The sequence below is a fragment of the Chenopodium album genome, chromosome 26 (genome assembly GCF_948465745.1).
Source record: "Chenopodium album chromosome 26, dcCheAlbu1.1, whole genome shotgun sequence".
In the NCBI taxonomy this organism is placed as follows: Eukaryota; Viridiplantae; Streptophyta; class Magnoliopsida; order Caryophyllales; family Amaranthaceae; genus Chenopodium; species Chenopodium album.
This window is the reverse complement of record NC_137859.1, coordinates 37,089,911-37,117,777: the sequence shown is the minus strand read 5'-3', so window position 1 is coordinate 37,117,777 and position 27,867 is coordinate 37,089,911. Positions and strand designations below refer to the sequence as shown.

At 33.6% G+C, this 27,867-nt stretch overlaps 4 protein-coding genes, 1 long non-coding RNA gene and 1 pseudogene across 6 annotated transcripts; 3 read left to right on the top strand and 3 right to left on the bottom strand.

Annotated features, from left to right (window-relative positions):
• Positions 1–46: 46 nt before the first annotated feature.
• On the bottom strand, positions 47–3,669 carry LOC145617412 (histone acetyltransferase TAP1-like). Its single transcript, XM_081672114.1, has 8 exons — positions 3,515–3,669; positions 3,337–3,434; positions 3,198–3,264; positions 2,334–2,517; positions 2,072–2,171; positions 1,806–1,906; positions 537–630; positions 47–314 (listed from the first exon to the last, which is right to left on the bottom strand). The coding sequence occupies exons 1-8, from the start codon at positions 3,571–3,573 to the stop codon at positions 238–240; spliced, it is 780 nt and encodes a 259-aa protein (XP_081528240.1). The 5' UTR covers positions 3,574–3,669; the 3' UTR covers positions 47–237.
• A 1,755-nt stretch (positions 3,670–5,424) lies between these two features.
• Positions 5,425–8,107, top strand: LOC145618166 (putative BTB/POZ domain-containing protein At3g08660). The gene is made up of 4 exons (XM_081672956.1): positions 5,425–5,581; positions 5,747–5,813; positions 5,942–7,120; positions 7,195–8,107. Exons 1-4 carry the CDS (start codon positions 5,505–5,507, stop codon positions 7,702–7,704), a joined length of 1,833 nt encoding a protein of 610 aa, XP_081529082.1. The 5' UTR covers positions 5,425–5,504; the 3' UTR covers positions 7,705–8,107.
• A 453-nt stretch (positions 8,108–8,560) lies between these two features.
• LOC145617719 (V-type proton ATPase subunit E1-like) lies at positions 8,561–10,427 on the bottom strand. Its single transcript, XM_081672461.1, has 6 exons — positions 10,326–10,427; positions 9,842–9,942; positions 9,540–9,750; positions 9,222–9,415; positions 8,703–8,802; positions 8,561–8,584 (listed from the first exon to the last, which is right to left on the bottom strand). The coding sequence occupies exons 1-6, from the start codon at positions 10,425–10,427 to the stop codon at positions 8,561–8,563; spliced, it is 732 nt and encodes a 243-aa protein (XP_081528587.1).
• Positions 10,428–10,994: 567 nt separating this feature from the next.
• LOC145618638 (acid phosphatase 1-like) lies at positions 10,995–12,654 on the bottom strand. The gene is made up of 4 exons (XM_081673411.1): positions 12,535–12,654; positions 11,586–12,048; positions 11,272–11,484; positions 10,995–11,172 (listed from the first exon to the last, which is right to left on the bottom strand). The coding sequence occupies exons 2-4, from the start codon at positions 12,035–12,037 to the stop codon at positions 10,995–10,997; spliced, it is 843 nt and encodes a 280-aa protein (XP_081529537.1). The 5' UTR covers positions 12,038–12,048; positions 12,535–12,654.
• Positions 12,655–19,026: 6,372 nt separating this feature from the next.
• On the top strand, positions 19,027–21,620 carry LOC145617164 (NADPH-dependent aldo-keto reductase, chloroplastic-like; annotated as a pseudogene). The gene is made up of 7 exons (XR_014107684.1): positions 19,027–19,134; positions 20,268–20,318; positions 20,442–20,518; positions 20,622–20,709; positions 20,803–21,078; positions 21,214–21,452; positions 21,534–21,620. The product of XR_014107684.1 is annotated as an NADPH-dependent aldo-keto reductase, chloroplastic-like (transcript).
• A 1,049-nt stretch (positions 21,621–22,669) lies between these two features.
• Positions 22,670–23,579, top strand: LOC145618559 (uncharacterized). The gene is made up of 2 exons (XR_014107946.1): positions 22,670–22,997; positions 23,424–23,579. It is a non-coding gene; the product is annotated as an uncharacterized LOC145618559 (long non-coding RNA).
• The last annotated feature ends 4,288 nt before the right edge of the window (positions 23,580–27,867 follow it).

Here is a 27,867-nt window from a genome sequence, read left to right as displayed (position 1 = left end):
CCCAATTACTACTATGGCCTATGGGCTTCTTGTTGCATACATGAAGTTAGTCCTGGAACTTCCTTTATAATCTTTGATATACACATTCGTAATCTCGTACAGAACCATAACCAAAACTTGATAAGAACGAAGAACATAACATTTTTACACATCGATCACTACCACAACCTAGTTCAGCAAAGTGCTATCATATCACTGCTTATTGTACCACGTTTCACCTTCATCTTCCATGAACTATTACTTGGGGTGCCAGAACATTCCCTTGATTCCCTCTGGATCTGGTTCAAATCCTAAATTTTGATAGAAGTCAACAACTGCAATGAACATAAATATGTCAATGTCAGAATTCAATTACTTAGCTAGAAAACAAGTCAGATACAACACGAACAATATCCCAAGGAATACTTGAAAAGGGGAAGAACAAATTATCCTTGTTTCACACGATATCTTCATGTGAAACCACTTTCATAGAGCTTAGCTTGTCATTGCAGTTAGTAATGCATATCTTTTCAGTGTTTGTATAATGAAAATATTACCTTTACTATCTGCAAAGAGAGAAATGTTGCCAATATCCCTCTGTAACAGAGCCCTTATCATCTTCTCCACAAGAGCCTTTCCAAGCCCTTGACCCTACATCAGAACCAGACAGATGGTGTACTGTTATGCACCTAATATACAGTGTCCAGCTTCCGTCAGGAAACACACAACACACACACACACAAACAAGCCAGTGACACAACAAATTTGTCCGCCACACGCCCACACATCAAGGAAGGTTATGCAAAATGGCTCAGGCTCAAGGAACCTCAAGTGCTATTTGATAACCATACCCACCCCGCCCTAGCCTTACAGATAAAGAGATTAAGATTTTTGTAATGAAGATACATGACCTGATAAAGTAATAAGTAAACACGTAGACCTGGTCATTCTGAATCTTGCACATATTAGAACACTAACTTGCAGCAAAGCTATATATCCAGATAGATTGCATGCATAAACCCACATTAGGCTGACATTCTGAGACTTCTCTAAGGACCTCATATGCAAATTGCAAGACAAGCTATACTCCAGTAACACAAACAGCTAATTCAGTAGCATAAAAAAAAAGGCACAAACTTTATTGCACAAGCTATGCATGATCCTACTTCTATGTTCAGCAAATACTTGCTTAAGCCAAAATAAAATTGTAGTGAATTTTCCTAGTCAAAAGTTCCAAATTTTATCTTGATTTTGATAACAATATATAACTATAAATTTTAATTGACTAGTTGGAAAATTGCAACCTAAGATAAACAAGTTTAGTTTTGGTCATCTACATTTATTCAAATAAAAAAAAACATATATTTGAGCAAATAATAGTCAAAGATGAATTTTGCAGAACTCAATAAGTTAACCATGACAGTTGACTTATATTCAAGTTCGGTACAGCTCATACAAGATTAAGATTGCTTACATTCACAGTTTTTCTCTTTTAGTCATATAAGATAGGAGGGGGATATGTTAGCAAATTATGCACAGTTTCACCCTCTTGATGATTCGGTTACACATATAGTATATAGCTTGAGAATTTTACAGAGATAATCTGTGATAAAACTAGCCAAGTCAGACACATTTGTTTAGCATCTACAAAATTCTCCCCTTGTCTTTAGTGATCAATATGTTGTAGATTAATAAGAAAGCACCTAGCTTCACAAAAATTTGAACATTGAACACCCATCCAACTCAACCTTCCCCATAGTAGTCTAAATGCATGCAGATAACCACATTAATAAATAAATCTCACTTAATCTCCAGTCAAAAGATACCTGGTAAGATGGATCAACAAGAACATCCCAAATTGTAGCATTGAAGGCATGATCAGAAGTAGCACGAGCCATTCCAATGAGCGTCTTGTAGTCATCACCTTCTGTCAGATAACTTTGCACAATAGAATAAGATGTCCATCATTTACTTATACAAAGAAGTGGGTTAGAGTAAGGGTATTGGGGGTATTATGCACAATTTCCACCCAAAATACAGCCAACTTTAGGCAGGGTCGGGTTGTTAGAAATTTGATGCATCTACAAATTACCTGCATCAGGTGATTTACGAACAGAATGCAGTGTGGCAACCATGTAGCTATTTTTCAAAGCTGCACCAAGTTTTGAGAGTGGCCTACGGGGCCAACCTACCTGTCGAGGTGACAGAGTACAGTCAAGCAGTGAATTTACTCAATAGATAGTTTAATGGTAGCCAGACAAAACATACTCACTCCCTGACAATGACTACTTTTCTTTTGTGTTTAGCAATAATCCATCCCTCTTGGAAATTTTTAAGAAAAGCCCCACAATCACCTTATCACATAATGCCTGTAGGTCATACAAATCAACATCTCCACCAGAAGAAAAGATTATTTGTTCAACAGACCCATCTGTTTGAGATTTTTCAGCAAGCACAAATTCTTCAGGCAAAGGCTCTTCCTCTTCTTCAGTGGGAATTGTTGGTTCAATAACTTGTGTTGTATTGTTTTTCAAGATTCTGTAACAGCAAGCATGTTATCTACTTATTCAGATTTCATTAAAGAAAACACAACTTAAGCATTACGGGAGAAGGTATCACACCATCTCCAAATACTCAGCATACAATTTACTCCCTCCATCCCCAAATAGAATTCTCATTTCGTCCACAAATTATGTCCTTATTTACAAGTCTCAATTTACCTTTATCTATTCACTTAAAATCGACAAAGCCCTAATATCAACTTTTTCTATCCATATTTTTTATCAACTAAACCCCCTATCTATCCACCTATAACCAACCAAGCCTCACTATTATTTGTACAACACAGGTGTTCCTCTCATCTAATAGGTGTTAAGAGGAGGTCCTTCCTCTTCCTCTATTAATAAAAACTCAACATTTTTTTAAAACAAACACAAGACCCAAAGAGCTAACAATGGAACAATAATATGGTTCCAGAGTCTAAGAGCACAATAGTAGAACCTAGGGACATAAGTTTCTTCATGGGCCTCCCTCATCTTCTATTGTCAATTAAACCAACCTTGATGCATTTGCATTATCATCTATATCCAATATACATACAGTTGCTATGATCCTACTCCAAAGAAATTTTAGTAATTAATTTAATCCTTTCCTAGTCTAATAAAAAATTCAACATTACATCAAAAGAAAGAATGAAATTGAGATGGGAAAGAAGATACCCAGATCGGATGGATTCCCAAAAACTAGCCTTGAGCTTGAGGCTACAAAATCTAAGCTTTTTGGTTCCTGCAGTTTGAGATCGAGAATTAATTAGTTGAACAACTTAAAATTAATCAAGCAAATAGTAGGGAAAAGAACCTGTGGTAGAGAATCCAGAAAAATAATTGGGATTGAGATTGAGATTGAAATTGAGATGAGAGAAGAACAGTTGTTGAGATTGAGTAAGAGCAGGGGCCCTGCAACAAGTTAAGATTGAAGGGAAATTAGAAAACATAGAAAAGAAAAGGGGGAACATAGTAAAACGCATAATACATACCGAGAAGAAAGGGAAAGGGCAATTGAAGATGAAGCGTGCATAATTGCTGAATTGTTCATTGTTGAGGATGAAATTTACAGTGACTACAGCGGTAGTGTCTGTGTACCACAACACGCACGCTTTCCTTCATTCAATCCCTTTACTCACCCATCCTCAATTCCTCATTACTCAACCAGGAGTGGGACCCTACAAGTTTTGAATTTGACAATAACGCTATGTTCTTTTCGACTTATTTTCATTTCACTTCGGTTCTATTTAATTCAATTTAGTTTTATCAACTCATATTAAATAGTCCTAAAGAACAAATTTAAGGCTCGATATGTCTCTTTAATCAATTTTTTAAGAGCACACAAGCCTCCACCTTACGCGCAAGGTGGCACTGCCAGCGAGCTATAGCTTGTTCTTGCCACATAAAACTAAACTTTTTTTTTAGTGAGCTATCACCAAATTGTCTGATTGAGCTCAAGAGTAACATTCTTCGATTTGCATTACAACTCCAATAGAGTATGCGATGAAGAATTTGCTCTTCATCACATATATAAGTATAAGGGAATATAAACCTAAAATGTCTCACATACAATTGTATGTTTTTTTCGTATTATAATTTACCATCATGCATGCATTATATTTTCATATGTCTAAGTGTAAGATCTAAACGTAAACAAGTTACAAATTCAGTGAGATATGACAAACACTAACTTGTAATTGTCATCTCAGCATATACTTTGGCAATTAAAATGAAAGTAGCCTAATAGACATGACAATTGACAAGCTAGAAGTAGAGTAAACCCAAAATAAAAGTAAGAATCTTGAATATTAGTAGAGTACTTAGCTAGTTAAGTTCATTCTAATTTTTTTTTTTTTTTTGACAATAGAGTTCATTCTAATTTAGATGAGAGGCAATAAAGTGATTAATTAAGCATTTATTGGGATCCAAAAAAGGTAGAGAAGAAGAGAAGGCGTGAGATTAAGGAAGGAATTTTTTGGATCATCCCTAAAAATGTTAGCAAAAAAGAAGAAAAAATGGTTGTTTGGTGATCCAGTCAACAACAAAAGAATAAAAATGTTTATCCATAAAGATTAAAGGGACAATGGCATGTGTACTTTCCCATTCTCATACCCTTAAATATTAAGACATCCCCACAAACCCATTATTCACTTTCACTATTATTTTCTTGAGTTCCGGAGCTCCCTCTCCCTACCTTCACACCTTTGTCCCCACTCTCCATTCCTTTTCATTTTAAACAATAATTAAATACAAATGATTTGTAGTAGACTAATGATTTATCAATAATCCCTATAAGAATTTTTGTCATTTCATTTTCCGATCAGTTAATTTTAATGAAAAATAGGGCTTCATTTGAGCAGACTGTTACATAATTCTCCCTATATTTTAAAGATGATTTATAACTGATGACATATTGTCGTAGCTTTCATAGTCTAAGCTTTATCTCTCCCTATACTTATAAGGCAAAAGCTAATGACCGCCCCCGGAATTATTCCTAATCTAATTAATGTCCTAGGACGCTCGTTAGCAAGATCCTACTTATAAAACGGAATATGTAAAGATGATTTAAAATTAAATCGATGACATGTTGTCGCAGTGGCACAAACTCTAAGCTGTAGCTATAAGTAAAATTTGAATGTAAAATTTGAAAGTAATTTGAGAGAAAGAAGTAAGTGGTGGGGAGGGTGATAAATGAGGCAATAAATAGGATAATAATGGGGATGTAATTGTGAGACAAAAAGCTTCCAAAGTGAAATCAAAAAAACGAGAAAGAGAAAGCAAAAGCAACAGTCAGTCAGACAGAGACTCAAGATTGAAGCTCCAGAACATACCAACAAAGATTTTCCCATCATTTCCTCTTTCTTTTCAATACTACAATTTAGCCCAAAGAAGAAGAAGAAGATACCAATGAGTGTGAAATGATTGAGGAAGGAAAATAGAGAAAGAATTATTATTTGTATTAAAGATAGAGCAAATTCAAAAATGGTAGCAGAAGACAAACACCAACTCTCTCCTCATCCTTTATCTGATTCCAAGCTATGCAATACTTTAAATAACCGGTAATTTTCTAAATTAAATTCATGTTTCATGTTGTATCTATTACTTCAAAGAATTGGTTTATGTGTTTTATCATTCAAACTAGTATTATGAATTTTGATCTTAACAATAATGTTAATACTGTATTCATGTATGTTATGATCTATTACTTCCATTGCTGCTAGCAGCATCTTTCAGGACGTTGCTGGGGACATTACTGTTGTCGTTGATGGCGAATCCTTTCTACTGCACAAGGTCAATTCTCCTAGTATCACTTCTTTTGTTTCAGCTTGCTAGCTATCAATATTAGTTTGTATCTGTAATCAAATGTACCGAGCTGTCTGACATGACTCTACTGTTTGATTTGTGGATTTATATTATAGTTTCCCCTAGTCACTCGGAGTGGCAAAATCAGAAAAATGATTGCAGATTCCAAGGACTCAAAGGTCTCTAAGTTGGAGCTTCACAACCTACCAGGGGGCTCCCAAGCATTCGAGCTCGCTGCCAAGTTCTGCTACGGCATGAACTTTGAGATTACAGCAGCCAATGTGGCCTACTTGCGCTGTGCTGCTCAGTACTTGGAAATGACAGAAGACTATCACCAAGAGAACCTCATTGTAAGAACGGAAGCTTATCTTGACGAGGTGGTTGTTCAGAGTATTGAGAAATGTGTTGAACTTCTCTCTGCTTGTGAGTCCCTACCTATTTCTATGGTTGAAGAGGTGGGAATTCCAAGCAAATGTGCGAATGCCATTGCTGCCAACGCGTGCAGAGAGCAGCTGGCTTCGGGTTTTTCACATGTAAGTTGCCATGAGGATGACTCGGCAGAATTAAAAGAAACTGCAGGCTACATTGAATGGTGGGTTGAAGATCTGTCAGTACTGAGGATAGATTTCTATCAGCAGGTTATCTCGGCTATGGTGAAAGCATGTGTTGATACTTGCAGTATCATCGCGTCATTGATGCATTATGCACAAGAATGGTTAAAGGGCATTGGAAAACTTCAGATATGGAATCCAGCAAGGTTAAGACCACATTGTGGCACACAAGAGCATGACCAGAAGGTGATTATTGAGGCTCTTGTTGATCTTCTTCCAACAGAGAAATCGAAATCTTCACCAATTCCTCTTAGTTTCCTGTTTGGTTTATTAAGGATGGCAATCATAGTGGATGCCAACATCTCCTGCAGGCTTGAGCTGGAGAGGCGGGTTGGTTGTCGGCTAGAAATGGTTTCTCTTGATGATCTGCTTATCCCGTCTGTTCACAAGGGAGATTCCTTGTTTGATGTTGACACAGTCTGCAGAATTCTGGCAAACTTCCTTCAGCGGATGGAAGACGAAGAAACTACTGAAGATCTAAGTGGGTATGAATCTCAAGGTTTTGGCTCTCCCACCCATGGTTCTCTATTGAAGGTTGGACGCCTTATTGATGCATACCTAGCAGAAATTGCCCCTGATCCTTACCTGTCACTGCAAAAGTTCACTGCTATTATTGAGGCTTTGCCGGATTATGCCCGAGTCATTGATGATGGGCTTTACAGAGCACTTGACATCTATCTCAAGGTACTTCAAAATACAAAACTGATGCCTTTTTTTTTTAGCCTCTGGACCTGTCAAAAAATAATTTGCCTGTGCAGGCTCACCCTATTATATCTGAAGATGTACGCAATAAGTTGTGCAAATACATTGACTGCCAAAAGCTCTCACATGAAGCTTGCAACCATGCTGCACAGAATGATCGGCTCCCAGTTCAAATGACAGTAAGAGTTCTCTATTTTGAGCAGCTTCGATTGAAGAATAGCATGTCAGGAAGTTCAGGAGATGCATTGTTCTCCCAAAAAATTAGCAGCGGCATCCCAAGTGCTGCAATGTCCCCCAGAGATACATATGCATCCTTGAGGAGGGAGAACCGAGAACTGAAGCTTGAGATCTCGAGGTTGAGAATGAGGCTCAATGATTTGGAGAAGGAGCAGACTTGCATGAAACAAGATATGTTGGGCAAGTCAGGAAATGGTAAGACATTCTTAACTTCACTCTCAAAAGGAATAGGGAAGATTGGGATTTTTAGCACTCCAATGGGAAACAAGCGGCAAAAATCAGGAAGGAAAGGAAAAACTGCACGTAGTCGAAGGCACTCGGTTTCTTAGGATAATCAGGTGGATTCAGAAGCTACTGCCGGGTGGAATGCAGTAAACAGAAGATCAAGACATGGAGCTCAAGAAAACATGGTGATATATCAGGTCAAACTTTATGATAGTTCTGTAATTAGCATATATGATAAATATTTGAGCACTTTACCTTCTTACTGCAGCTTCTATATCCAAAATGGTAAGGCTTTGGCATCCTAATAAACACCATAAGACCTTTGCCATCCAAACGCATGAGCATGTATGGTGTATACACCAACAAATTTGTAATTGTCATAATTTACAGAAGGGAAAGCATGCTTAAGTACCTTTTTATGGCTGCCCTATGTGTTCGAGCCTTGAAGACAAACCGGTATTTGAACATACTTTCCTGCTTCTGAAACAGAGATATGAGCGAGCTAGGTACAGAATTTTCAACAAATTAGTGCTTTAATACTAAACTATTGTATTGTATGTTGAATGCTCCAATATCTTGCCTCCTATATGTGCTTAACTGCTTAAGCATAGACTAATAAATGATTTTTTCTGACAAGTAAACAAATTCAATTTATTAATTGCCTTGAACTCAATCTTTTCTTTAATGAAGTTACAAAGTATTGTTCTAGAAATTATTACATTCTCCAAAGTAACATTAAGCTTTCTTAAACTCTCCCAAATGAAAAAAGAGGTATTCAAAGAGTTAGCAGAATGTTTGTTTATTCTAGGCTTGATAAATACATTATTTTGCTTCCTATTAGCAAGCCAAATCAGAGATAATGCAATTCATATGCAAGCATCAAGGACTGTATATGTGTCCATTGAATGAAGCTTGATAATAATATCCTCCTGCTTCTATCACCAGGACCCAATACAAACTCTATCCAAAAATGTGTTTGCGTATCTACAATGAAAAGTTAGAATCAGATAAGTAGCTTGTCAAGAATTCTTTTGGTGCTACACACTTGTTGCAATAAAGTTTCTTGTTAATAGCATAAAAAACATTTGTCACAAGTACAGACCTGAGGTAACTTCTGCTGAAATGCCACATTTAGACGTGCATCCAAAGTATTTTCACAAACTATCTTTCCATCATGTGAAGCCAACACTACTCCTCCCGAGCTTACAAGCACAAGAAGAAACAACTGAAACTTAGATAATAAGCACAAGCAACACAAGATATGGTATGCAATGGGTGCTCCAACTAAGATACTTGTCTGAATTACAGATTAATTAAGTATAATCCACAGCATCAATTTCCAAGAAATGTCTTGCTCTAAACCTCATGTAGAACCTTAATAACATATCATAGAAATCATTTTGCAAACCTAATCAATTACCATAGCACTATGATAATATAATCCTACTTGTAGGTATCATAAAGATTAGTTATTAGAGGCTCACAATATATATCTTGTAAGAAAGCAAGTGTATCATACAAAGCAGTTAGGAATTAAAACAGAAAAAAGGATGCAGTATCAATTATCAGGGAAGCTCCAGTGTTTGGTAAAATTAGAGGCAAAGCGAAAGAGGTGAGATACCATGAGAGACCATGTTCTTGTGAGGCAGAGGGGGGTGGAGGGAGATAGACATCATCAATGGTAATCGTGGGTGCATGTACTTTAGCTTTTTCAGCATATTCCCTTTTAGAATCCTCAAGAACATACTCAACCGCTTTCTTATCCATCTCCCTGCAGCGTAACAATACAGAAGGTTCCTTCAAGCGTAGTAAGCCCTGAAAATAAAGGATAGGTGCCATACATAAATAACATTAAAAAGAATGCCAGAGCAAGTTAGAAGACTAAAAGAGTTTTCATTCCAAAACCAATCGAGCTAATAATACAAAAAAGATATAGGACCTGAACAATCAAGGCTTGGAGAAGCTTGTTGTAGTTGTAGGGATTCTTGTCATCAGAAAAGGCTTGGAGAAGTTTCTTGTAGGAGTAAGCATTGGGGTTGTCGGAAACACGAAGAAGCTCCTTAGAAGCAGCTTCCTTCATGTCATTCACAATCTCGTCTTGAGCTTGTAAGAACTTAATCCGCGAGGCATTTAGCTGCATCGAATACTCACTGCATACCCGAATCAATCAAACAGTAAGTATTTATATTCAGATAAAAAGAATGATTCAAGTAACATTACATGATAGATGTTGGTGCTTACATCTTTTTGCGGACTTCTACTTGTTTATTCTTGCGCTCATAATCTTGTCTAATCTTTTTCTTCTCAGCTTCAACTAATTGTAATTTCTCAATGTTGAATTCCTAAAAATGTAGCATACGTAACCCAATTTCCAATCGTTCATATATCATATATGTGAATAAGTGAAACATCAAATAAGACAATGTATTTTTATGATTACATTAATTAATTGACAAGCAAACAAATATACTACCTCTATTATACATTATTTGCAATGATTTGACATAAAGTAGAGAGGAAAAATGTCTAATCGTTGCAAATAATGTGTAACGGAGGTAGTATATGATACGAGTAAAAATTCATTGGACTTAAATAATGTCCAACCAACAACAACATGTTATAGAAAAGGAAATGATTGAAGGACTTAAAATAATGAATTTATATAAACATTCGGAGCAAGAACATCTTTAAATGAAAAGAAAGGGAGTAATGATAAAGAAAAAACCTCCTCAGCAGAGACAGAGATTTCGTTGGATTTTTCAAGGGCCTCTTGCCGAATGAATTCGACCATTTGCTGAATCTGTTTCGATACGTCTCCATCGTCCATGTTTTTTTTTTGTTAATGAAACGATAACAAAAATTGAGTTGCAATAATAATCTTATATTCAATTGTAAGAATAAGGAGTAATGGGATCTTGATTAAGTTCATGAAATGCTTCCGAATTGCCAGCAGATTGTTCAACCTTTGAATAATTCCTCTGTCACCTATCACTCACGCTTATACGTGTATGATTGTATCCCATTTCTTTTTGGCCTTTTTTTTTTCTTCCTAACCAACCAACAAATTTTGTAGCCCATTTATTTCTCATTTTCTGAGGATGGAACCTAATGTTTTTTATTACTCTTACCAAAAAAAAAAACTTCTTCAATCATTAGAATTTGCATCTTAAATATGTTCAAAACAATAAGGGACAGGGGAGTGGGAGTGTTTTAATAAAATTGTTTATGTTAGATGCAATTCTCCATTCAAATAAAGCTTTTAAATAGTTTCATTTCAAATATTTATAATCTCCCCGGCCTCCATTCACAAATTTACATACAACTAGGAAATTAGAACCAAACCATGGCTCTTTTAAAAGAGCCACATACACACTTAAGCCATTCCTAAAATTGATTAGGGCACGAAGTACATTGGATTGGGAAATTTAAATGTTCGATCACCACTAAAATTGCCTTGTAGATCACTCCATTGGTCTCCTACATTTCCCCAAATCCTATACCCTTGCTCCATTATTTGTCGGCGAATCTCAGACTTGTACATGATTGCACTCTGTCCTCTATACTCCGGCGACCTAAGCAAGTCCATGGATTCACATATGAGAGAAAGTTAGCACCGTGTTCATCAATGGCAACAACTATATGATCAAAACTTGAAGAAATCATGTACTAACCTCATTATGAGGCGTTCATAGCCAACAAAACCTTGATTTAGTAAATTATCAACAGTAGCTTCGCCAAGGGTCTCTTCATCTCTCCCTGTCAATAAAATCACCTTGAATCCAACTTCAATCAATTTATTAAACAAATCCAACACGGCGGGAATGGCTGGACTCTCTCCTCTAGAAGCCCATGTTTTAAATTCCGTTGGGTTATATGGATCACACCTACAACAAAACAGTCAAATGCATGGAGCAAGTAAAATGAGACAGAGGACGGATAATATAAATTGGTAGCTAGCCAGTAATAAACGAATCTAAGGAGTTACCCAAAGCGCCTGGCTCGGTAGTAAAGGAGGTTGGAGAGGCAAGTGTCATCGACATCAAAGATCCAAGCATCAAAGGCATCACCAAGGGGAGTAACGCCATCCAAATAAGCATAAACTTGATCAATAATCAAGCTAATATCGCGGTAATATTGGCCTCCCACCATGTAACCCTGGACATGGCGCCAACACTGAGTAGGGATGGTACGCCATCCTCTCATGTTGTTAGCTTCGACGGCCATCCTCCAGCTTAGGCAGTAGGCTTCACTACTATTACTACTTGTCCCGTTTATTATTGCTTCGGCTCCTGTCACTGAATGCCGCTTTCTATGCATATGCCTCACTCCTTTCGTCTTTGTCACTTCCTTGGCAATTGTCGTCGATATCAATAACAACAATATCATCACTAGAACCTCCCTCTTCCATCTTCCCATTGCTGCAACCATCCATGCCATGTTACAACTTCCTTCATTCCATGCACATTAATTAAAAATACTCAATGTATTGAATGTTGTAATGTACTGTAATTAAGCACTAAAAATATTGTGCTCAATTAGTCAACTCCATTAAAAGCAATGCATATGGACTTTTTTTGACACACTTGGACAAGACCTTTTTTCTCAAAAGGGGGCTTTAGTGTGTTAATTTATTTCCTTTTAAATCCTTATGTCATAGTGCACTGACATTCTATAAAAATAAACACCAGTGAGAATATAATAATTAATTCTTTATAATCATATACGGAAGTATGTATGTGAATTGATTGATGAGATAATTTGATGAGAGTGCAAGGGGTTTGAGACAAATTACTATAAGTAGACATTTAGACATACTCACATACTTGATACATCCACATGAAAATGAAATTATTTGATAATATATCCAATCTAGTGTATGTAAAAATGCATACATATAACAAGTTAACAACTAAGTTAAGCTAGTACGTACGTACCTAGATGATAGAGCGACAATCGAGTCAAATGCGGAAATCGTACTTGATCTATCGAGTATCGACAATGTTGTTGGGTAATAAGGATCAAGCTAGTAGCTAGGTCAATTGATGAAAGAATGGTAGAAGTAGAGCAAAAGTAGGCCAGTGAGTATTGCATTTGATGAAGGAATAAATAGAGGAATTGAGTCAAGTAAAGCCAAAAAAGAAAAGGTAGAAAGGCAAGCACAATACTATAAGAGACTACTTAAGGAGTTTGATTAATTAGTTAGGGCATGACATATTGAATTGGCATGAAGTGAATAGGGCACAACACAATAATTAGTGCAGGAGGAGTCAGAAAGCAAAAGGAGTGAAATAGTACGTGTATCATTATTTGTTATTATTATTACATACTAATGTTTGTTGGAATTGGAAACCCAATACAAATATTCTCATCAGCCAATCCCATTATTATTATATTTTAATCACCTTCCACCTTCAATTCATCACCTCACATCATTCTCATTTTAATCTTATTTGCTACATACATTTTCCACTTTCTATTTTCTTGTAGGTAATTCATTTTTTTTTCTTTTTTCATGCATGACAGGTTGACAACCCTATAATCTTCAAGCGCAACAAAAGTCATATACTTGTTGTGATTCTGATGTGGTATATATAATTATAATTAACGTTAACCACTAAGTTTTTTAATCTATAAACTTACGCCATCCGTTTCATTAACACATTCTTTTATTGGGCACGCTGATTTTGAAGAAATGTGCATGGTGGGGTTAGTCGTGATATAGCCCCATGAAAATTTTGTCATACAAGGTACTCGTATATGGTAATATTATGTAATGGACTAATGGTGTTAGGCTCTTAGTCCATTATCACTTTATTAGTCCCAAAAAAAAAGAGGACATATTAGAATGAAGAATGCAAGATGAAATTAGTTAGGAGATAATATCCCAACAAAATTGATTGCCCCTAGTTGGATCATTGACCTTGTATTGTATTGGAAGTTCGAAAGAGGATCCAACGAGCTGAGAATACTTATGAGTCGACCATTCCATGTATGCAAACATAAAGATGTTCACAAGTAATGATGTTTAGTCAATTCAGTGATTCATATACGAGTTGAGATTCGTTACATCAAAAACCCACTAATAGTACGTTGACGGCCCAAAAGTGGCATCTAATTAATTTATCAAAAGCTAGCTTAGCTTCCAAGGGGCATGAAATCTACCAATTGTTGCACTGCGAAGTGGAGGAGAGTGAGCTTAAGATTTCCTGCTTATTAATATTTCAACAATTTTTTTTTTTTTTTTAATTTTTTTATTATCAAGGTCGTCTAACTCTCAATCGAAAGCTGCCACATGGATAGACCAAATAATGTCACAAAATCTAAACACAGATTGTATTTTATTTCCTCTTCGGTTTAGCGGTGAGAATAAGTGGGCTTAGCACTCCTTTAAATTATTGGCCGACTTCAATTTTTATGTACAGCAAATTCTTAATGCATGTAATGGATTTATGGATCAGTGGGGGTATTTTTTTAAAAGTCAAAGTCAAACCCACCCAATTTACATAATGAAAATGAAATAGACCGGCTATAAAACACAAAACAATTGTCTTTAGGGGTCCATCAAACTAAAAAAGCTATTTCGATATTAAAATAATTAATATGGAGTAGTTTATAAATGGTAATAATTCTGCCATAAGGGCGGGGTGCAAATTGATCTAAAATGGTAATAATTATTTTTATTTTCATAATAATTAATATGGAGTAGTTTATAAATGGTAATAATATGGAGTAGTTTATAAATGGTAATAATTCTGCCATAATTCTTACAACGTCTGTATCTTTATTTTCATACACGTAAAAATTATAAAAACGTAATATTAATAAAGTGTACAATGATACGAATCTAACAAGACCATTCATGACTATATTATTTTTTTATAGAATAATGGTAATTTGTGGTTGAAGTTTTCAAAGTTTGACCCAAAAAATGACAATGGGGCAAAAATAAAGGGACGGAGGTCGGAGGGAGTGGTAATATGTCGCACATTAAATAATGAGTATAGTATATTAAAATGTCAAAAGAATAATGAAACAAAAAACAAATTGTCAGGGGAGAATTTAATTTAGGACCTAAATAACTCAAATTTTACCCAAAACCAACTCAACTATAATACAATCAACATAATTCAATACCAACATTTAATAAATAAAAAAAAAAAAAAAAAAAAAAAAAAAAAAAAAAAAAAAAAGATTTTTTAAGGAAGATTAGTAAATAGTTGAATTTTTAATTTTCATTTTTCCATTCTATTTTTTACCAATTGACTTCTTTTGGTACTCGTATATTTATTGTTTGGTACCAATTGACTTCTCTTTGATACAAATATGTGGTTCGTTCTTTGATATTGTGATAGTGAAAAAATATGTGTTAAATTATCAATGTACCATGGCCTGGGGAGTTAATCTCAGACATTATTGATGAAAATATGAAAGTGCTTTTGATTTAATTTCTGGAATAGTGTAAAAAATTGTCACATCCTCCCTTTAAACAAATAACAGTAGATTTAGGATGACATTCAGAGAACATTGTAACCTGCCCGCCAGCACCGGCATCTAACAATCAAAAATCAATAAAAGTAATTAAAATGTTGTTGACTTGCATTGCCATTTACTCGGCCCCATCAATGCAAAAATCTACTCCGTAATAACTAAATAAGGGCAATAGCAATAAGAGGTTTGTGGAGAGGTTTGTGGGAACAATTTAGAGGAGGTTTGTTCACAAACCTGTTGTTGGGTTGAGTTTTGTTGTGGAGAGGTTTGTGTAGACAAACTGGTTTGTATTTGCTTAGTTGGCAAAATTTGAATCTTTTCTCACTTTTTTTTTTTAAGTAAAAAAAATTGTAGGGATGAATTTAATGAGCTGTATTGATAGTGAGTCCCCTACATAAATCCGTAAATAAGTTTATCTATTGTTGATGAAAGGTTTGTTAGAGAAGAGTTTTGTTAAAGGTTTGTTTCATCGTGGATGCCCTAAGCTGAGCATGCATGAAGCTGGGCTGATCAAGTCCTATCAACTACGTACCCATGTACATTCCACGCATCTTCCCGTAATAGCAAAACCTTTTTAGCTTACTTATTATGCTTTTGGTAAGGCCTGCCCCTATTTACATCATATCACATGCCTTCATTACTTTTCGAAAAGTAAACATATACTCCTTACATAGTATTTGTGAAAATAAGTTTTACTAAAGAAATCACCCATTCATCAATTCTCTCAAGGTACATATTACGTATAATTTATCTACACAACTATTATTTTACTCCGTAAAATCACACAAGAATGGAAAATTGTTAATTTAATTAAACACATACTTCTTTTAATCTGCAAGGGATTTTGAGATAATTCAATTTCAAGGTGTTGCTGATTATATTACAGTTTGCTACTAATATACGAGTATATATATGTGATATTTCGTGATCTATGTCCTACACTAGTCGAATACAACATTGCCTAATGATACAACAATAGTAGTTTATAGTATTGCAAAATGGCAACACCATTACCCCCTTATATATATGTGTGTTTATTTCACGTAGTTTCACTGTCATCCATACAATAATAGAGATGGTAGTATTGTCTATTGAGGAGTAATACTTGTTACCAAACACCAATTAATTAAATGCAACTATTATCATTTACAATTCAAATTAAAAGTATATGCAACGAATTGAACAATAGTGGTGTACTGGTGTGGGTGGTGGAAAGAAGCGAGCGTTTCTTTAATTTCCACATACTTGAATTGTGATTTGAGAGGTGGACATGATAGGCTTAACAATTCTTTTGGCCTGCTCATGTTTGACTAGACATGTATATTATAAGTAATATAAAAATACTACGTATATATATTGAGGTCATATTTTAGCTAATAACTAAGTGGTAAAGTATTCAAGATAAAGTCAATTAATATTCAAGTGCTTCTTCGATCCACTGCCTCAAATAAACTGTACAAGTATATAGATTTATTATAATGGCAAAATATATACTTCATACTATTACTACGATACTACGTATCATGTTCTAAACAAATTAAGTACTACGTATCATACTACTAGTAACTTTTTTTTTTTTTTTCTTTTACAACAGCAAAACATGGAATATTGCATATAGTTAGATTTAGGGGTTTGCACACCAAACACCCCCTAAAACATTGGGAGGGAGGTGGGTTTGCCTATATTTATAAATCACCTGGCATAATCAGAGCCATGATCAGAGATTGATATGCTTTAACATTTTAGCTTATTATCTAGTCCACATTATTGTGGACATTATGTTTATACGCACGCAATTAATGTTAAATTGAACATAGTGATTCTAATTTTAACATAGTAACTTTTATCAAAACTTGTGTGACCTTTGATATTATTGTGAACATGAAGTACGACGTTATGTTGAGCATAATGACTCTATTTTTAACAGCGACCTTTTTTATTTATATTGACCAGCATATAAAAAAATTCTTTGAAAAAAAAATAAACCTTTTATAATCTTTATAATACCAAAACAACTTATATTTCAACATGTAATCCCCGCAATTTTGTGAAATTTATAGTTGTATTTTATTATAACTAGTTCATAACTTGTGTCATGCATGGTTATACGGTAATATTTTTTTTGTGGGAAATAGTATTTCATTGTTGATTTTTTAGAAAATGTTCAAAAATGAATTATTGGTTTATTGCGGGTAAAAAACATAAAAACAATACAATAAACATTTCTCCTACACCCATTAATTTGAGCCCAAATACTAAAAAATACCAAGCCCACTTCATGCTATGGGTTGGAATCAGGAATGAAATTATAGTGGTATGGGCTTGAAACTTGATTCTTAATACTATATGTTTGGTATGCTTATGGAAATGCAACTTTTTTTCTTTTATTTAATACCTAAAAGGCTAAAAGTATGGGAATGAGCCAAATCCACCTCCCTCCCAAGATTTCTAAACCCTATACCTTGGAGGTTTGAGGTTTGGCTTTGAAACTCGTAAAATCATAAAACAAACCTAAGATATAGGTTTAAACCATTTTAGACCCATACCTTAATTATGTAAACCAAATGCTCCCTTAAAGTATTGTTTAACTGGATGTTGAAGGTCTTGAAGCACGTAAGTTAGTATTGCTGTAAATTTGATTGCTTGGATTTGATTTTAATTGGAATCTTGTTGTTTGGTTCAGGAGAGGACTTCATAGAAAGTAATTTCTAGTTGGTAAAGTAGCATACCAATTCATTTATTCAAGTTACGTATAGGATTACGAAAACCTTGACTTTATGAGCATGTTTAAAAACTTAGAATCATGTTAGGGAGTAAATTGTGTGGTAGCAAGTTTCATGGATGACTAAAGTGATGATTAGTTTTGATACATGTGTGACATGTAATCTTATGGTCATTATGGAAGCTTATATGTATGTTGGTTTAATTATCTTGCACTAACTTGCAAGATGAGCTTGGAACTTTGAATTGGAGGCAAATTAATTAAAGGTAGGTGAGTATGTGATTGAGTTATTTCAAAATATGGAAATTTTATTACTCGTTCATAACTGTAATGGAATGAATAAAAGAAGATATGAATTTGATATCGTCCATAAGTAGCTTGATTTTCCATAAACTACAAATTTTACCCTGTAAACTATTATAGTTATAAGTAAACTATTCCTTTTAAAGTATAATATAAAATTGTAGCCTTGTAGGGGAGTCCATTATTCAAATTAAAACCGAAATCAAATTCAATCCAAACCGAACTAAATATTTAAATAAGATTCAAATTTTAAATTGGGTCGAAAGAGTAATTCTTTTTTTAAAAAAATTGAATTTTTAGATTGGATTGGATTGATCTTGTTTGGAACCGAAATACTAAAATAACCGAAATATAAATAGGTATATTTGTAAATATGGAATGTTGTTATGCTGTGCAGGTTATTGCCTTCTAATGTCGATTGTCCTTGATGTAACCACTGACTAATTAACTCCGTACTATAATTAATGACTTGTTAAAGTGAAATGTGTATATTATGTTTTCTGTTTTCAAGACTTGTATAGTTGTATTGATATTGTGAGCATAGAGTCTTGGACCAATTTATTTTAAAGATCGTATTAGGTCGAATTGAGGTGGCAAGAAAATCAAAAACATTAATTGGAATTGATATCTTGCCTGATAAGACTAATAAAAGGGGGAAGTATAGTACTACGTATTTATAAATATGGATGAAGAGACTATATATATATGTCAACGATTTATTCCCAAATTAAAAGATTGATGGTTTGATTCTTGTTCCAGCAAATAATTAATATATTGCCTGAAATAATAACTTATAATTTTGGTAAGTCTAATCTCAAGGAAGGCCATGTATAGTATGGCTTATATATATATATGCATATAGTTCGTAATTGATCAAATATTTATAATTTATAGATCGAGAAGAACAACAAGAATGGAGAGGCAAATACAATGGTTTGAGTTAAACACCGGTGCTAAAATCCCTTCAGTTGGCCTTGGCACATATAGATGTTCTCCCCAAATTGTTGGTCATGCCATTAAGGTTCGTTCTCTTTTCTTCCTGCTTTATCATTTTCTAACTTTTATTCTCTATTTTTAACTTTTCTATCTATGTATAATGTTTTATTTCTGTATGATTGTTGCTCCGCCTAATTCTGCTTTCTTCTTCCGTTTCAAAAATATTATTGAAATTATGTCATCTTGAAAATTGAGTATATATTTCTAATATGGAAACCATTTTAATAGATCCTTGTTAAAGGCAACGATTTCTCATATGGTTTGAGTAGTAGCATTATCTAGGAGCCTTCAAAATTGTTGTTGTACATTTTCCAAAACACGATAGGAATATATTAGCGGTTTTTCTAATGTGTGCCTATGGGTATTCCCTTTAAAGGGCAAATGACATTGCAAGGAAATGTCGGGTTACCCTTTCTAAGTTTTATTCTTGTTCCTTTGCTATTGTCGAAAGGAAAAAAAAAAAAAATAAAGCCTAGGAGAATTCATTAAGAACACATATTCCTTATAAATAATTTGGCATTGAAGAATATTTACAAGTTAATAAAATGTAATAAAGTATTCTATGCTTCCTCTATTACAAGATTTATAACTAAAAAAATTTCAAATATTTACGTCAACTCCCTAATATATATAGCAATTTTATAAAATAAGTTAAATTTTTTAAAAAAAATTAAAAATTTAGATGTAGCTTATTGTACTTGGTATTATAATTTATTTATTTTTTTTTTGAAAGAAAAAAAAAAAAAAATTATAATACCAAGTCTAGCCTATAACCATATGAGAAATCTCGTATTAGTATATAGTGTATACTGTATAGTCTAGCCAAAATCTCGTATTACTGTATAGTCTACCTAAAACCATACAAAAAGAAGATGAAGATGATTGTAGGTAATATAAAAAGTAAAATTCAATTTCTTAGGTATATATATAAAGAAAAATATATTCATGTGAGATCTTTTTGAATCGTTAAAGTACCACTAAAGATAAAGGTTTTGATTGATTACGTTGTATGCTAATGAAGAAAAGGAGAACCACTAAAGATATGCTAATGAAGAAAGTTGTGAAAAATCATTGACGATACCAAATTAAAGCCAAGATGTCTTTCAATAACAACTATGAGTACAAGCAATTAACTACATATGTTTATTTTTTACACAGTTGGGTTATAGACACATTGATTGTGCTGAGATTTACGGAAATCAAAAAGAGGTAATCAAATACTCTGTCTCTTAGTCTTTTTTTTTTTTGTGAGATGAGTTAGTTACTCCCATTGTTCAAGAATTTATAAATTATATTATAACTTGAAATAATTTTGTTGATTACTCGTACTAGATTGGAGTTGTTTTAAAAGAGCTTTTTGAAAATGGAACAGTCAAGCGAGATGAGTTATTTATCACCTCCAAACTATGGTGAGTTTTGAAAGTAGTCCACATCGTTACGTTGTTTAGCCATGTGATCCCTTTTTATCATCACTGATATAATTTTATATATTTTGAATTTTTGATGATATAGGAACTTTGATCATGAGCCGGAAGATGTACCAAAAGCACTATCAAAAACTTTGAGTGATCTTCAACTTGACTACTTGGATCTATACCTTGTATGTGTGTTAAAGTTTTACTCATTCATTTAATATCGAATAAATATACTATGGTTTTCTTATGTTAGTCTGAATTGCTATCACCACTTGAAGATCCACTGGCCAGTAAAGGAGAAGAGAGGATTGCATTATACCAATCCAGAGAGATATCTTCCGACAGATATACCTAGCACATGGAAGGCAATGGAGTCGCTGTATGACTCAGGCAAAGTTCGCGCTATTGGAGTAAGTAATTTTTCTGTCAAGAAACTAGATGATCTTTTCAAAGTTGCTCGTGTTCCTCCGGCTGTGAACCAAGTAGAATGTCACCCTATGTGGCAACAATCAAAGCTGCATGAATTTTGTAGATCAAGGAATGTGCATCTATCTGTAAGTAGTCATCCTCATCCTTTATTTCAATATATAGCTTCTTTCTAATGCTATAAATAAACATGCATGTTGTTCTTTGTTAAAACTTACTTGCTTTGATAGAAACTTACTTGTATTAATTTTTTGTTTGATTAGGGTTATTCGCCATTGGGGTCTAAAGAGAACAAGAAAGATATTCTTGAAAATGAAGTTGTCAACATGGTTGCGCTTGAACTAGACAGGTCTCCTGCACAAGTAGCTCTTCGTTGGGGGCTCGAAATGTCTCACAGTGTATTGCCTAAAACCTCAACTGCAGCAAGATTGAAAGAGAACTTTCAAGTGATGGATTGGTCTATTCCTCAAATTTGCTCAGTAAATTTGCTGATATTAAGCAGGCAAGTATTCTACTGTATTTCATAATCATGTATCAAGTCTACTTCATGCATGTTTTGAGTTAAATCTTGGTGTGGATGCAGGAAAAGTTTGATAAAGCTGAGGGAATGGTGCATAAGGCGTCTGCTGGGCATAAAACTATTGAAGAACTTTGGGATGAGGAATTTTAAATTTTCCTCTCTCAAAGATAAAAGTTACGAAGTATTAAACTTTATGTGTAGGTGTTTATAATAATCTTTTGGCCATATTGTCAATGTTAATAATAACCTATAAGGTTCTACAAAACCATGTAATTCGAATATTATTCTCTATGATGACCTTTTGAACTAATCTCTTGGGTAGCTACACTATGCCTAACACCTAATTATGAAAAATCAATTACGAGTTACGACTATCAATGAAATTTTCATAAACAGATGGCTAGGTGCCTAGGGAACATACATCTGAAAATGTTCTTTTTTAGAAGGAAAAAAAATTACTCCATAACTTTTAATTTTCACTAGAGGAGAAGGTATTCAACCGAATTTTAATTTGAATTGGATTTTTTGTTTTTGCTTCTCTGTATTATCAGAATGCTAAATTGATATGGAATCCAATTTGGGTGTGTGTTTGGTTGGCTCATCCCCAGTTCTAAAAGTGATGTTGGTTATGGATTGACAGAGGCCCAACATTTATGCTACCCAGCATAAAAGTTAAGTTGATCATTTTGTGATGGAATCCGTGAGCTGATAGTTGGAGTCATGTTAACTATTAATGTGAACGATTTTTTTTTTTTCCTAACATGTTTGGAACAGTGTTAAATTGACATTATGTTAAATTAACTTGAAATAATATTATAAAACTTTTTTGTGATAGTGTGATATGAGTTTTGGTATTAACTCATTTTTAAATCTAATCTTTATGTTGGACTAAATTATAATTGCGGCTTTCCGGGTTATACTTCATACTAGGGGTGAAAGTAGTTTGGATAAAAACCGAAAACCGATCCAAACCGAACCAAACTAGAAATTCGGTTCGGTTTTTTCGGTTTTCAGTTTGGATTCGGTTCCAAAAACCTGAAACCGAATTATTTCGGTTTGGATTCGGTTTTGGATCCTAAAAAACCGAAAACCGAAATCCAAACCGAAATGTTTAAGCCCATATAGATTCCCAGCCCAATTCCCCTACATATATATAGCAAACCCTAATATCCTCCTTCACGATTTTCGCCCACCTTCATTCCTCAGTTCCTCTACTTCCTCACCAAAACCCTTCATTTCCTCACTTCCTCCCTCATCACCTCACTCCGGCCACCGTATCTCACCACAATATCTTACTCCGGCCACCATACCTCAGTTCTTTCCTTCAGTTTCAGTGTCTCCTTGTTCGAATCTTAGTTCCTTTCTTCAGATCTGGTGTTCGTAGACTTCGTACTCCCTCAAATCCGCGACGCGCCACCACCTTGTCAATTTCATCACTCACCACCACCTCCCTCACAACCGCAACAGTCTGTCACGGCCCCTTACCACCGCTCGTCCACCGTTCTACTCTCACTACAGCACTCAAAGGTAAGAGATCGAATTAATTTGCTAATGTTTAGAATTTGCTTGAATTTCGATTAAATTTCTCCAATTTCCTTAAATATTTTCGGGTAATTGCTATTTATTAACTTGAATTAATTAATCTGGTTATGTAGCTAAATTGTGTTTGCTAGTTGCTACTTTGTTTGAATTTGGCCTAATTAATCATGAAGTGTTGTTGATTAATTTGGGATTTTGGGTCTAGTTGATTGGAAATTATGATTGATTTTCTATGGATTTTTTAGCCCCTCAATTTGCATGTTGTAGTTGATTTTATATTTATGTTTTTATAATTTCTTTTTTTTTTTTTTATATATATACATATGGATTTGTTCATTTGGAACCTGCATGTAATAGTAATATGTTTTTTGATTGAATTTGTTATTTTTCTTGATTTTTTTTGTTGTTGTACAGGAAGTTGAGGAGCTTGGAGCTGCCAAGTTAATTGAAGGCTTGAAGTTTCCATGTTTACTGTTATTAAATTTTAAGTCCTTTCTTATGTTTGTAACTTAATTTTAATGGCTGAACAATTTTTTTTTTTAATTATGTTTATTTCTTAAATTTGGCCAATATCAAGCCTCAAGACATATTAATATATTATATTATTATGGACTGAATTTTTTAAAAAGAAACTTATTATGGACTGGACTATATTTAGGCCCAAAATAACAGGCCCAAAAAAAATTCGGTTCGGTTTGGATTCAATTTCCAAAACCGAATTATTTCGGTTTGGATTGGATTGGATTGAATCCAAATTCGGTTTGGATTCGGTTTCATAAATCTGAAACCGAATTAATTCGGTTTGGATTCGGTTTGGTATAAAATCCAAACCGAATACCGAACTTTCACCCCTACTTCATACAAGGTACAGTATTATAGAACGATCATTATTAAAAAATTAAAAAAAGAAAAGGTGCTTACAGTCATATTTAAATAACTAAACAAGTGCTCCAATTAGGTGAGTTTATACAATAATCATCACAAGTGAGTTTATTTTCTTGCTTGCGGATATTATTCTTATGAAAAAAAATACTGCGTAAGAGAAATGGCAACTTATTCCCAATTGACTTTATTATGATAGAAATTTGTTGAATTTTGTAGAACTCTACTAAACAACACATGTGAGCATCTCATATTGATAAAAATAAAGAGAGATTTAATCACTTCATAAGACTAAAGGTTATTCTCCCATTATCTTATACTTTTGGGATAGAACTTTTATGTTGGTTGATATCAATTTAAAAGCTTTTAATTGAGTTCAACTTCTAAGATGGCCCATATCACATCCGTGTTTCATATTCTAAAAATTAAGCATGAATGTTTCAAAAAAAAAAAAAAAAAAAAAAAAAAAAAAAAAAAGCATGAGAGGGCTTAATATAATATAAAATCCATTATGCGAATTTTTTAATTGAGCTGATAGTGCAATACTTTGATCCTACGAACTTGTGTTATACTCCAATTTTACAGAGAAACTATAGCCCGTTTCCAATACCTGAATAAAAAAATAATATTTGCGAATTAAAAAAGACAGAACAAAATAGGGGGGGTAAAATGAGAACGAGGGGTGGGTAAAAAAGAATAAGAAGGAGAGAGAAGTTACTTTCTCCTCTTTGCTGTTGTTTCCCGTGAAAAAACAACCGGCGCCGGGCTGGACCAACAAATTTTGTTGATAAAAGGTAGTATAATTGGAGGGCGGCGAAGGATTTTCAAGGTCTTTAAACATCTTGTTACTTTGGTCACGAGAGACAATGAATTCACCACCGGTATGCAAATTTACGACTTTCTCCATGAAAAACGGTGAGTTCTTTGTTTGGTGTTGTTGAAGTTCGAAACAATTTGGATGTGAAGGAGTTGAAGATGACGACATTAATTGTTTGTCGGTGCTCCGTTATCATTAACGTGTATACTGTTATTTTATTTTGTATACTGTTAATTTTTATTTGTATACTGTTATTGTTGAATTGTTTTGTAAGGATGTGGAGTTGGCTTGATGGTAGCACTCCCATCTCGTAACCTCGAGGTTACGGGATCGATCCTTGCCCCCAGCATATGCTGGAATTTCCCCCTTGTAGCTCTGAAAATTCTGGTCGCAATACAAACTAGCCTTGAGGTCTTCGAATTACAAAGGAAAAGAGGAGAGAATTTTTTTTTGTTTAAAAAAAAGGTTTCCGGTGAGAATTTCGGTGGAGAAAACGGAAAGAGGGGGGAAAGAGGAGAGAGAAGGGGAAAGTGAAGAGGGAGTATTTTTTTACATCTGGTAACAAAATAATTACTGTCTAAATATTTACTTGAAAATACATTTTTGTCCCTAAATATGGACCAAAAACCATACCTGATAGTGATCCATCATGCCTCAATTTTACATCCCAATAATACCAAATACTCCAATTCTTAATTGATGAATTACATCTGTGATGGTAATGTGGGGACGACTAATTTTTTTTAATTATTAAATTGAAGACAGTAAGAAAGGATAATAAAAATAAAAAAAGAAGAAGAAAGGACACAAAATGCACATGCAGTGTCTAAAATCCCAACATCCTGGGTTCCTACAAAGCTAACGCATCTAGGATCTACACTTGTAATACTACCTTGTACTGTTTCAACTCCAGTGATTACTTATTACTTTTAGACTTACTTAATATTTAAATCATCATTAGTTTATTAATCATCAACGTCAACTCATCTGTTTAATTATTTGAATGTGCAATTACCGATGATATAACGTACTCCAGGGGATTCATTCCTAATCACGTGCCCCATTTCCTTTAATTCATCAACTCCCTTTTCTCTCCATTTTCCAACTCCTATCGTTTTCTCTACGGCTACTCGATCTCATTATTTTCATTATGCACTTTACAGTTTACACCCATCCTTTTTTCTTGTTTTCATTTTTTTTTTTTTTTTTTTTTTTTTTTTTTTTTTTTTGATAAATGTTTAATTATCAAAAAGCATTTCATTTATATAAGAGTACAAAATTACAACCTCCAATAAAAAATTCTAAACTTTAATCAATTAACTTCCTTGAAATAATGACACCCTACTTTAATTTAACACTGGTCCAAACATGTTCCAAAAAAATAAAAAAATCATTTTAAAGGTTAACATGCGACACGTAAACTTGCAACTTGGTTGGTTAGATATTCTAAATATCTATACTATATGTATTTTAGATTAATTAAAGGATGACACCATTCAAAGTACATGTGACACGTAAGCTTGCAACTTCATTTAATAAAATATATGATGTATAAATTATGGTTTTATCTAGATTCGAACCCGCAACCTCCAACAAATAAAGGTTACACACTTACCTTCACAACTAACTTTAATTAGTATCTTAAATTTCACATAATTAACATTATATATTCCTAAAAAAATTAGAGGTTATATATTAATATATTTTTTCTTCACAAGATTAGAAAATAAATATATGAGGTAAAAAAATTGTAACATCCGAGGTTACGCGTGGATCACACACTAGCTATACAAATATTTGAACATAATTATCAAATTAAAGAAGTACAAACTAGCGATCCAGAGCATTGCCCGGGAACACACTAGCTTAGTTTGTTCTTATTTGTTGTTCTCGTTTATTTTTTTACTACATCCACCGTCGCTCGTAGCACAATGTTTGTGCATTATTAAATTATTATATGCTAATCAATCCACTAAACTTAATTACTACCTCCGTTACATATTATTTTCAACGATTTGACATAAAGTAGAGAGTGAAAATGTCTAATCGTTGTAAATAATACTTCGTATGTAACGGAGGTAATACTATTTTCATAAAATTAATGATTAAATGCATGATGTTGTTTACATTATCTTCTACTAATTTTCTCTTTTCTAGTATAATATAAGAATGTACTTGTGGGAAATAAGAGATACAATAGTGCATAAATAAACTTCCTAATAAACATATACTACAAAGATAAAGCTAAGATGGTACATGAATTTTAGTTTGAAAGGAGATAGTACTACTGTACTAGGAGTCTAGGACTTTAGGAGTTAGTGTATAGACCAATGCACGTACAAGTGTGTCATTTTCTTCAATTACCTTTATAAGTATTCAATTCGTTATCGGAGTAATAATTTGTAATAACTATAAGTAGAAATAAGGGTATATATATATTGAGTAATATGGAGATGTATGTAATGACCTAGCTAGCTATCTGCAACTAACACATGATAAAGTGATTGAACGTGATACTTTGACAAAGAGTAATCACTTCACCTCCTTAATTAGCTTGTTAAAATTAATTATTAGGTTGGGTGTATAGCTTCTCCTAATAATGCAATGATAAGAAGTCCTAACAATTTTCAATAATTATTGCCTTTCATTTACATGAAAGAGACATATTATCTCATAGGAACGTATTTTGTTTTTATGAAGGGCGTAGATTTTTCTCTTCTATGTGGCCGAATTATACAGTAAACACATGAGGTTTGTAATTAATGATGATTATATTTCTGATTAGGCTATGATAACATGTTTTTTAAAATACTTCTTTCCTTTGTTTTTTATTACTTGACCTATTTGATTTATCAAGCTTGTCAATGCATAAATCTAATAATAACCTTCAATAAATTGTTACTCTATAATAAGAAAAATTATAACAAATAATATTATGGTTTCATAACAGTACAATGTTTTTTTAACATATAAATACGGTAAAAAAATAAGTACGTAAGTGTGAAAAGTATAAATGTCAAAGTAAATCAAGTAAAAATGAACATAAGAAACACAATTAACCATATGGCTATCAGAACATGCACCGTAGCATTGAGCCTTTGAGTTCAACTTTTATAAATTTCCATAACGTACCTCTACAATGTGAAGTATTTGACTATT

Coding starts and splice junctions, on each gene's coding strand:
- LOC145617412 (XM_081672114.1), bottom strand. CDS start 3,573: ATGAACAATTCAGCAATTATGCACGCTTCATCTTCAATTGCCCTTTCC. Junction 2,518..3,197: donor TGGGAATCCATCCGATCTGG/GTATCTTCTTTC, acceptor TTGCTGTTACAG/AATCTTGAAAAACAATACAA. Junction 2,172..2,333: donor TACAGGCATTATGTGATAAG/GTGATTGTGGGG, acceptor TCACCTCGACAG/GTAGGTTGGCCCCGTAGGCC.
- LOC145618166 (XM_081672956.1), top strand. CDS start 5,505: ATGGTAGCAGAAGACAAACACCAACTCTCTCCTCATCCTTTATCTGAT. Junction 5,814..5,941: donor AATCCTTTCTACTGCACAAG/GTCAATTCTCCT, acceptor TTTATATTATAG/TTTCCCCTAGTCACTCGGAG. Junction 7,121..7,194: donor CACTTGACATCTATCTCAAG/GTACTTCAAAAT, acceptor TTGCCTGTGCAG/GCTCACCCTATTATATCTGA.
- LOC145617719 (XM_081672461.1), bottom strand. CDS start 10,427: ATGGACGATGGAGACGTATCGAAACAGATTCAGCAAATGGTCGAATTC. Junction 8,803..9,221: donor CAAGAACATGGTCTCTCATG/GTATCTCACCTC, acceptor TGTGCTTGTAAG/CTCGGGAGGAGTAGTGTTGG. Junction 8,585..8,702: donor TTCAGCAGAAGTTACCTCAG/GTCTGTACTTGT, acceptor TTTTCATTGTAG/ATACGCAAACACATTTTTGG.
- LOC145618638 (XM_081673411.1), bottom strand. CDS start 12,037: ATGGCATGGATGGTTGCAGCAATGGGAAGATGGAAGAGGGAGGTTCTA. Junction 11,485..11,585: donor TACCGAGCCAGGCGCTTTGG/GTAACTCCTTAG, acceptor GTTTTGTTGTAG/GTGTGATCCATATAACCCAA. Junction 11,173..11,271: donor TATGAACGCCTCATAATGAG/GTTAGTACATGA, acceptor GGACTTGCTTAG/GTCGCCGGAGTATAGAGGAC.